We start from the raw sequence: 11,349 nt of genomic DNA on the forward strand, positions 1-11,349 counted from the left end.
TGTGAGTTGTACTCAATATTTAGAGGGGACTGCATCGAGTACCTTGGGGTTAAAGGATTCTACAACTAAGGGGAGCTACCAGTTTGGCATTATTCTAAGATGGAAGCTGCTTAGGGTTATTACCTCCGTTTTAAAGTTTATGTTGACCAGTTTAAATTCGCCAGTTTCTGGCAGTTAAGACATAACAAGCCACAGCTAGTTGAAAATAACAAATTCCTCTCTCCTTGTGGCTATGCATAGGTGGTAGGCCATACATTTAACAACCATTAAACCAGGACTTAAATGAGCTGTTTTGAGTATAAACAATAATAATTGCAAGGCAATACTCAGATTTAACATTAGCAAGGTTTTTTTCTTGTATTTTTATTTAAATCAAACTGCCTTCCATGAAGCCAGAATGCAGTGCTAGTCACTGTCTCCTGTCTCTTGTATTTTCAGCGTTAAATAGAGAATTGGATTCCCCCCCCTTTAAGTCTTACAGATTTATGCAACGCTTGACTTGTATTTCCATACCTTAATCAGCACTGAATATGTGACCATACGTTAAGATACAAGACAACCCTTGCAAATTATTGAAAATGGTGTTTGACATCTTTACTTTTGACAACTGAACTTGATAAACAACTGAATGAGCATGTGTGCTGTTCTCAGAGTATCAGGATTCTACTCCTAAAACAGAGCCCACTTTAGAAACAAAACACCATCTGCAAAGAACAGGATTAAGAGTTCATCTCTTAAATACAAGTGATCGGCAGATTATTCATTTTCTTGCTATTGTAACATGAAATCTTCCACTTCAAAGTAGCAGTGATATGAGGAATGTACTCAAGGCACTGAAGAAGATGGGTAGTTCGACTGATGCTTATGTAAAGTCTGGTGAAAATAGTCATTTGGGGGTTTTCTGTGTAGACCACAGAACTCCTTAGCAACCCGTGTTCCTGAAAACTCAGCAGAAAATGAAACAGCAGTTTTCGCATTTTTAGTCTGTTATAGGTGGAATTTTCTTCGACTTGTGTCCATTTCACGGCGCTAAAAGATAAAGCAGTCATGAGTCAGAGACAGATTATTAAATATTAAACAATTTTAATAGGTTTTTTTTGCATGTTAGGAATGCTAAACACCAGGCAGTTTCACAAAGAGTTTAGGTAGCCACATAAGCACTTCAAAAGTTAAGTCAGCCTCACTTTAGCTCATCAAATAATTTGGTTTGTGCTTCCTGGCTGGGCTAGCCCAAGACTTTTGCTGCCTGAGGCAGATGGCAAGATGATGCCACTTGGGCTGGCAGCTAAATCTTACTTTGACACCGGTAGGCAAAAAAAGGACTTGTTTTGGCACATGCCCAAATGAGTCCCTGCTCCCGGTTTGGCACTGGAAAGTGGAAGAGACAATCCCTACAATTGTACTGGGCTTTTGTGACCACCTAATATGAAGTGCAACTGCAGGAACTGCCTGCTTGTCCCTTCAGCTCTAAACGTGGAACTGCAGAAAGAAAGCTGGGATTGTCCCCAATCACAGTAATAGAAAAGGCACAGGACTAGGGACCAACAGCCTGAACCTGTGTTGAACCAACAGCTTGCCGTGTTCAATGGACCTTACTCCCAGGTAAATTATTTTTGCTTGGCAAATTGCCCTGGTTGCTTTGTTATAGAAAAGCCCATTAATACATTAAAATAGGTAGATATGCCTAGGAACAAGCATAATTGAAAACAGGATTGCCTCAAATACACAAGGTGCTGGCAAGTACAGCGAATGATAGGGATAAGGCCCTCACAAGCAAACTTCTGGCTTGGTAATGAAAGCCAGCCCAAATCGGTAGATGCTTGACCTTAGGAACTGCACAGAGGAAGATGGAAATCTCTCAACAGCTGATCCAATGCCTTAAAAAAAACCACCTTGAAACTACCCAAAAATACGGTTTTGCCATGGAACAAAGAGTACACTCTTTGCATTCTGGCTGCTGTCCAAGCTAAATATATAAAACTCTGTCACTCCATATTCAGGAAAACCAATATGGTAATGGCAATTTCAAGTATTTTTAAATATTTTGTAGAAGAAAGATGTTGCATACCCAATTAAGTGCACTGCTATTTGTACCCTGTAAATGTTGTCTAGCCTCTTGACATTTCTTACATAAACAGAATCCTTCATTGCTAAGAGATTGTTGAAATATAATACCTTGTGAATCCATTCATATTCACCAAATTTAGAATCAAACGTTCCCTTTTGAAGAGATCTTAATTTCAGGGTAAAACGTGGGCCCAGTTCTTGAATTGCCACCCTTTTCTCATTTTTGAAGATGTACCTTTAAAAGATAATAGGAAACATTAGCAAAAATGTCAAGCGCAGCAAGTTCTCATACCTTGCAACAGAAGTTTCCACTCACCTATGGAATCTGAAAAATATATAGTCACGCTGATTGTGAAATGTAGCTACTTGTCTACCAACGAACTGGGGATCGTGAGGGAATAAAGAAGCAAACATCCGCCCAATGGAATGGCCCAATCGTGTTGTAAAGTTGTTCAGGATTATTTCAGGCTGATGTTCTGAGGGAGCTTTTCCTTTTCGCTAGAACAAATAGAGTATTACACTGAGCACACAGTCACACAAGTTGGAAGACTCTGCTTGTGAAAATAAACTCACCTTTATTTCTTTACGCAGACGAACACTACTCATCCTAAAATGAGCAGTTGGACCTTCAGGCAAGTGACTTAACACAAGCCCATCTATTCCAACAGAGTTAAGACAAACACAATTAAACAATTTTCACATAAAAGCACTCAGTGCAAAGGCAGCTTCTGTAGAAACTTTAAATAGCGACAGACTATCCAGCGCAAGAGTAATAATTATTGCACTTACCGTTCTATACTTTATGCAAAACTGCAGTTTCATACACATTACATATCATACACTAAAACAGTACCACTAAAATGCTGTTTTTGCTTATAATCTAATTGTGCTATCAATATTTATTAATTGTCTATCTTGCCCTCCCCCCCAAGAGCCAAGGACAGCAATTATCAACAGTAACTTTAATAACTACTGTATAAAAGACAGTCTCATATGTGAAGGATACTTGGTACTTTACGATCTTCATTAATAACAATCAGATCTGTGAAGTCCCTCGAGATACACTGTGGAATAATTCTTTTTAGAGCCAGTCCTCTTCGATAGTAAACATGTGAATTCGGAATACAAGTTGATAACTGTTCACAGAATCTCACAGTTCTCTGCAAAAAAAAATAATTAAAAAATATATACAAAAGACTTGGTTAGGTGAGATAATTCTGGGGATAATATAGCAGATAACCAATTAATTCTGATATCTTGGCTAAATATATATATATGTATCAAGTTATTCTTCCATTATAGCCACCAAATATTTTAAGAGAGTTTTTCTTCAAACATGTGATTTTTGTGAATGGGTCATTGCACTTCAATTTTTAAGGCTATATAAAAATTTGTATAATTAACCATTAAAAATCATGCTTGTCCTGAATCAGTTCTTAAATTTATGCACTAACCACATTAAATTCCAGCATGCACTCTCTACAAAATATGAAGGAAGGCTCCTGGAGCCAACTGGGGAATTCTGATGTGCAAGAATGCCACTCCATTTTCTGTGCGTGTCTGACCAAAAATTTGAACTGAATGTGGCTAGAGTGAATAAATTCAAGAAAATGGTGATCGGATGCTGTAGAGTATTGTGTGTCATTCTTTTTAAAAAAGAAGAAACTGGCAGTTGATCATACACTTTATAATTTATAAATGGATAAGAAATCTAGAGCAAATAAACAGCCTCCTGACCTTACGTATAAGCTAGGTGTAACAAGCTTTTACCATCTTTTTAAATTTTTTATTTAAAAGTATTTTCTTTTTACCCCACGGGGCCTGTCAGATGTCGTGATAAGAATCTTTGGAACTGTCTGCCTGTTGAAATAGGGTGCAAATTCATCTGTAGCTTCATCCAAAGTAACCTGGAAATATAAAATGATAAATACTGCATGAAATCACACAAGAGTATTTTTGTTGTTGATGATGATGCTAAAAATCAAAACCTTCAATTTGGGAGAGTTAACAGCCAGTAATCACTTCATACCAGAACCATACATATACTTGTAGACGTTTGGATAACAATCTTTAAATATTAAGCAACACATATGAGGCCCTTTAAAATAAGACTGTAACATAAGGATCAGAGGCACTTCTTTTTATCTACCATCAGGCAGATACTTCAGGTATATTTTTCAAGACAGGACCATAAAAGGCTGCCTTAAGCCAGGTCAGACTGTGTGTGCCCATCTAAATCAGTATTATCTTATCTAACTTGCAGCAGCTCTCCAATCTTTCACACCTTCTGCTATCTGATCACTTTAGATTTCAGGGATTGAACCTGGGACCTTCTGAAAAAATCTTAGGGAAACTTGCTTTATTTTGCAAAATAAAAACCCAGTGTTTAATATTTTATTGAGAAATAGACTCTACCAGCTTGAAAATTTAACATTTGATCAGTAACCTAAGGCTATTAATGACCTATTACAAAACAGAAAAAGGAATTAAATACCTTTATCCACATCAGTCTACTTTGGTTATTTATTAAATGTAATCATGCAAAAACTATTCAGAATATACAAAAGGGAAATGTTATTCGACACTGGAACATTTTAAGGGAAACTATAGTTTTCTCAAATAGTGCTACCTCTTCATCGTTTGGATCAACTGTGGTTTCATCATATACACGCTGGTTTTCAATTGTCTTTGGTACCGGCTTTGGTGGTGCCTGTAAGAAATAAAAATAATATAAAATAATAAATATTCATGTCATCTCTTTTTCCAACAACTGCTCCAGTAGTTTTTAAAAATAAAAATATTATTATTTATTGAATTTATATACTGCCCTATACCTGGAGGTCTCAGGGCAGTTCACAGAACAAAATCAAAATATAAAACCAAAAAATACATAATCAAAATAAAAACAACCCAATAACTCCCACAAATTTTAAAAGGACATAGGATGTCAATCAAATCAACCAAAGGCCTGGTTAAAAAGGAACTTCCTGCGTGGCGCCTAAAGGTGTATAATGAAGCTCCATGGGAAGAGCATTCCACAGACTGTGTTAAGTGTGTTGATTAAGTCTGGTGGTAGAAAGAAAGTTACTAGGACCGCCTCTAGCCAAAATGTACTTACACCAAAAAGTAACTGTCTTCTAAAACTGTACCGCAAAGTAGCTAAGTTTCTATTAGCTACTCAAAACAATGTGCTCACATCAAGTGTAATCAATTTTAATAATTTCTGAATCTTTAAAGGTTCGAAACAGAATTAGAACTATAGAAATTATCAAAATTCTGCAGTTACTAAAATGTATTACATTTGCATGCAAGCAAGCAGCGGTTGTACTCCAAAACTGTTTTTCTTACAACAGAATAAAATTCGCTAATACTTCTGTAATACATGAAAAGGCTACCAAAATGGCAACACCACCTTAGTATTTGGTTATCACATTGCATCTTTTCAAAGTCCTGAAGTTGCAGATCAGTATTCAAACCCAGTCAGTGCCTTTCACTTTCAGTTGCCAAGGGTCTACCAGGGTTGAAGGCTCTCATGCTTTGGGTCTTCGACCCACACCCACATTTTCCCATTCAGTTTTTATCTAGCAGGAGACAACTGCTGTCAACCATTCCCCACAACACCCAGGAGCAACACTGTGCCAGGGCTTTGTGGTCAAATTGTGGGTGCTTACAGTCACATATTGCAAATAATGGAACGGCTGCTACCCTTCACCATTCATAAACATACCAAGGAGCTCCCAATTAGCAACTCTTCATTGGAGGTTCCCTCAAGCCTGGAAGATGTTCTTATTTGCAATAATATCCATGTAAGGCAGAATAGTATTATCACATCTCTGTTACGGATGGTGTGATTCCATGTGAAAACATTGTGTTTGTGTGTGTTTGTTACGGGGCGTAAAGTTTGGTTAACAGAGTAGAGGGCAGTTTGATGCTGAAATCAGTTATCTAGAGCAGTACTGGGCTCTCCACTTTTAAGCTGAGACTGGGCAGCCATCTGTTGGGGATGCTCTAGTTCTAATTTCCTGCACTGAGTAGGAGGTTGGACTAAATAGGCTATGAAGGCCCCTCCAGGTCTAGTATTTTATTGAGTCCCCACAGTCACATAACCTATCTATCCAATGGTATTGCACCCAATGGCGAGAATGTTATCTAAGACCACTTGCTACAACAAATGTACACATATCAGGAATTCACTGTACAAGAGAAAATAAACTCTACAAAGTCAGTTTCAAGTCAATGAACATTTACTTTTATTAATAAAAAGTACATATTAAAACAGGACGCAGGTGGCGCTGTGGTCTAAACCACAGAGCCTAGGGCTTGCAGATCAGAAGGTCAGCGGTTCGAATCCCCATGACGGGGTGAGCTCCCATTGCTCGGTCCCAGCTCCTGCCCACTTAGCAGTTTGAAAGCACGCCAAAAGTGCAAGTAGATAAATAGGTACCGTTCTGGCGGGAAGGTAAACGGTGTTTCCGTGCTCTGCTCTGGTTCGCCAGAAGCGGCTTAGTCATGCTGGCCACATGATCCGGAAGCTGTATGCCGGCTCCCTCGGCCAATAAAGTGAGATGAGCGCCGCAACCCCAGAGTCATCCGTGAATGGCCCTTTACATATTAAGACACATTAAGTTACTACTTCTTCCCCTTTACCTTGTCTCCAAGTGCTTCTCGCTCCTTTTTTCTCTTTTTCTTAATGGCTAATTTCTCCTGGACCATACAGGGAGGAAAGAAAGAAAACAAAACGTTTTGATAAACTTGGCCACTAAGAATGAACGAACAGGCACATCCTTCTCACGAACGATAGCAAAGCTAGTATATACAGAAATTCAGTACTTTTACTGATCACATAGATGAGATAAAAACTCAATACACTGCTCTCAACAATAAGTTTTAAAGGCAGAAGTACTTGCCACATTTCTTTCCTACCTCTCTTCCAAGATGTGCACAGTAGTGTTATCCCATTTTCTTCCCCCCAGTCACCTTGTGGCTCAATCTGAGAGAACTGACTTGCCCAGCCCATCGATTTGAGTTTTTGCCTCTGAGTGGGCACTTAAAATCGGGTCAGACCAGCCGAAATCAAACGAAAAAACGTACAATATTTCCCGCTCTCTCTCACGACGAAGCATATCCCTGCCCCAGTCTCCGTATTTTCTTAATACTTCACCGCCCCCGCCCCCCCCCAAGTGTGCGCCTTTAAACGCCCCAACAGCTTCCAACCATCCCTCTTCCTCCTCCTCATTTCAGGCTCCCCAAGTTCCGGACAGCTGCGACGTATCATCTGCCAGCGGCCACTCTTCCCAACCTCCCTCCCTCCCTCTCACAACTCGCACCTTCCTTTGCTGCTGCTTCCAGCGCAGAAACATGAAATGGCGCCGCTGCTTGTTCTTGATTTCCGAGACGCTGAAAGACGGCGGGAACAGGACCTGGCCCTGCTCGGGGGCGCTGCCTTGTCCCCCCTCAGGGCCAAGCCCTTCGCTCGTTCTCTCAGCATCGTGCTGCTCCTTCTGCCGCTTCTTCCCTTTCCCCGGGATGCCGGCCATGCTGTCTCCCGCAGCCACTGACCTTTCACCCCGCTCTTCCACTTCCTCTTCCGGGCTCACCCCCGCGACAGGCTCGCGTGAGTGCGCGTGCGCGAGCGGGCAAACGCCGCATCTATTTTCGAATTTTTAACGTACCTGAGGCACGGCGTTCTATGCGCGCGACCCCCGCCCCCTCGGGACGGCCTCATCTCTGCTATAACAGGAGGGCGAGGCGGGGGCGAATTCTGCGCCTGCGCATTACGCGAAGGCTGAGGCAAAGTTGTTTTTTTCGTGAGGGAGCGTGACTAAAATGGGAGATTATCAGGAGGACTGTGTGTGATTTACCTCAACGTTCCGAAATCGTTACATTTAAAACTTTCAGGGCTGTGGGGAAGTAAGAGGAGGGTCGAGGTCACTAAGCGCATGCTCAGAGCCGTCAAGCCTCGCCCGTCAGCCGACGAGTTAGGCGTGGAAGACGCTATGCGCGTGCGCGAAATGACGCCGAGGGGAATCCTTAGAGATAGAAAAGAACAGAACGTATCTTGAGGATGTATGGTTTATTTTCACATTTATGCAACCTGAGCTTACAATGGGAGGGCCTCGCACCATGAACAACCAAGAAGGTCTTGCTTCTTTCATAGGCACAGCCTTAGATTCCAGCAGAAATCATGGATGTTTTAAGTTGAAATTTCTGCATTCTGCGTTCGACTAGATGACCCTTGGTGTCCCTTCCAACTCAACAATTCTATGATTCCATGTCCATCAGAGGCTTCAGCCCTCTGCTCACATACACAACTCACTCTGATTTTTGTCCTTCTAGCTACCAACCAGTTGAGGGAGCCCTTTGGCACGGAGCCACTACCTTTTGTTCCCTTAAGGACCCAAGCTTATGCTGTTACCAAGAAGCTGGTCTGGTTATTCCAATAATTCAGGCTTCCTCAACCTTGGCCCTCCAGATGTTTTTGGCCTACAACTACCATGATCCGTAGCTAGCAGGACCAGTAGTCAGGGATGATGGTAATTGTAGTCTCTAAACATCTGGAGGGCCGAAGTTGAGGAAGCCTTCAATAATTGAAATCCTTGCTGGATCTGGGAGTTAGAAGGGACTCAGGCAAACAACCTATCCCCCCTCCAAAAAAAACCCTCACAACATTTAAAATATGTTGTTAAAGTGGCAATTAGGGTGAAATTCCATTATTCCTGTTGGGACAAAATCCTAGCATGTGGACATTTTACCCAACAATTGATGATAATATATTTAGAAGTAGGCAGCAACCCTAATGTGTGTGTGCACAGTTCCACACATACAAGTCTTATTAAAATCAATGAAGACCACAGTTTTCTACCCATTCATCCTCGAGTGCACCAGGGACCCGTCAAGTTGCTATCTGGCCCACCCCACCTCATTAAACTTGCAACAGTGTGCACTTAAGAAATAAATAAAAAATACACTCCTAGGGTGCCATACAATACACATTATTTAACAATTCAGTAATTAATTAGTATTGTTACCTGATACAAGTACCCCTCAACAAACTTCAAGCAATTTTGGGTTAGTGATGAGACACAGGCTGAACAGAGATCAACACCAGAATATGTGCTCTGAACTTTACAGAAGACAGCCCTTTATTTGAAAGTGCTATCGATTTGAAGAGCTGTCCAGCCCAAGTCCAATTTAATAATAATAATAATAATAATAATAATAATAATAATAATAATAATTTATATCCCGCCCTCCCCAGCCGAAGCCGGGGACAATGACAAGGAATCATAAGAAAGAAGAGCAGGGGGCTTGATGTTTTCCATAAACAGAACCAGAATAGCGGATTGAGCCAGTTATGTGGTCACATACTTCCCCAATGAAGTGAGCTGTGTTGTGTTTCTGTTTAATGACAGTAATGGGTTTCTGAATTTGCCTCTACACATATAAATTAGCACATGCTAACGAGTCCTTTTTTTGGGGGGGGGGAAGCATTTCCTCTTTTTGGCAGTGTTTAGACAGAACACTGGACTGTAGGACTAAAAGTGTTCCTTACTACACTTTTGCATTGGCTCTTGAGACTGGAAGTAAAGGAGTGTTTAGAGCTAAATCTACACTGCCAGAACTCAGCCGGCATTTACCAGTAATTATAGACATGTTTAGTTCAGTGGATACACGCAAAGCATGGAGACACATCCCCCCCACCCAAATCTATAAAAGCAGGGGAACAATTGGTCTGTCTAGGGTCCCAGCAGACTACAAGGACACTTGAGTTACCTTACCTTTAATTAAAAGTTACTGGGCTGTCTGGAAAAGTGTACTTACAGAGAATAGACAGAAGAGTCAGTAATTTCAGGCAACAAATGATCAGTGTCCTTTCCTGTGATCTGCTGCTGCAGTTGAATTTACTGCTTGTTTTACTGGAAGTATCTTCATAAAAGAGGAAATGTATAATATTTTCATTTTCAGCTATTTTCCTTTTATACTTATGTAGTTGTAAAGTTCTTTCCTCACAGTAGTTTTGCATTTTGGTGGATTACAAAAGTTGATGAACTTGAAAAACCTGAGCATAGATTCGGGCAAGTAGGAGCGCAAGACCTGTTTTTTATTTGCCATACAGCACCGTCACACTGCCTGAATCTTAAAAGTGCTACTGGTGCTACTTAGCACCAGGGCAGGTGTCTACGTATTATGTAGTTTATGAAGCTTATCATCCCCCAGACATGATAGGCTCTAAATTCGTGCTAAGTATTTAATTAAAAATATTAAATGGTCAATTCCTTGAGGTGTCTACATTTCCTTCTGTGTATGTAAAGCAGCTCTCTCACACATACTAATATTTATAAGAATTACACATAAAACTTGCGCGATTTAAAGCAACAGATTTCAAAATTCAAAATTCCAGATTGCAAAATTCAAAATTGATAGAAATGTAAGTGGTATATACATAAGTTGTCTGAATAAATAAAAACAAAGGCTAAAGAATGAATTATCCTCCTGTGGCAGCACTAGTCATTTTGCCCAAGGCTTGCTCAAATCTGGAGCTAGCAGTGAGGGATCACTTGCACATCCTCCAACATTTCTCCGGTGAAAATAGGGGCGTCCTAAGGAAAAGCAGGACATTCTGATATCGAATCGGAAACTAGGACGGCTTCTGTAAATCCAGGACTGTCCCTGGAAAATAGGGAAACTTGGAGGGTCTGTTCTTGCTACATCACATTCACACACATGTAATCACATCATTGTTCTCCTTGTTCCTATTCTTTGAACCTGCATTACCTGAAAGATTGGCTTATAATACTTATACTGTTGAAATTCACATTGCCACTATGACAGATTGATTGTCTTTATCCCCCAGGTGAACTGCTACTGTTTTCCCTAGGCTTATTTCCAAGAAAATCTAGGGAATACAAACACACGTACATACACACACACAAACACACACACACACACACACACACACACACACACACACACAACTTCCTGGAGCCAAGGAGTGACAAGTGAAATGCATTGTAAATACAGGAAAATTAGACTCATTGACCTGAAAAGAATGTGATACTATCATTAATGAAGTTGTGAATTAAATAACACTTCAATAAAAAGGCATAACTACTGAATTAAATCATAACTCAAACTGTGGGAAGCATAGAGTATTTCTTAATAGAGACAGGATGTCTCCTTCAGGATGTTGTACTGATTATGTATATATCTATATGCACCAAGCATGCACATAGCAAATAGCTACTTATACTAAAAAGGCTTTACAGAGGCAGTGCCCCAAAT

General features: G+C 40.4%; 1 protein-coding gene across 1 annotated transcript; it reads right to left on the reverse strand.

Annotated features, from left to right (window-relative positions):
- Window positions 1-331: 331 nt before the first annotated feature.
- On the reverse strand, window positions 332-7,668 carry RPF1 (ribosome production factor 1 homolog). The gene is made up of 9 exons (XM_028732950.2): window positions 7,395-7,668; window positions 6,715-6,771; window positions 4,697-4,777; window positions 3,879-3,974; window positions 3,074-3,227; window positions 2,641-2,723; window positions 2,384-2,565; window positions 2,176-2,302; window positions 332-1,029 (listed from the first exon to the last, which is right to left on the reverse strand). Exons 1-9 carry the CDS (start codon window positions 7,602-7,604, stop codon window positions 988-990), a joined length of 1,032 nt encoding a protein of 343 aa, XP_028588783.2. The 5' UTR covers window positions 7,605-7,668; the 3' UTR covers window positions 332-987.
- Between the last annotated feature and the right edge of the window lie 3,681 nt (window positions 7,669-11,349).

The sequence above is a fragment of the Podarcis muralis genome, chromosome 5 (genome assembly GCF_964188315.1).
Source record: "Podarcis muralis chromosome 5, rPodMur119.hap1.1, whole genome shotgun sequence".
Taxonomy (NCBI): Eukaryota; Metazoa; Chordata; class Lepidosauria; order Squamata; family Lacertidae; genus Podarcis; species Podarcis muralis.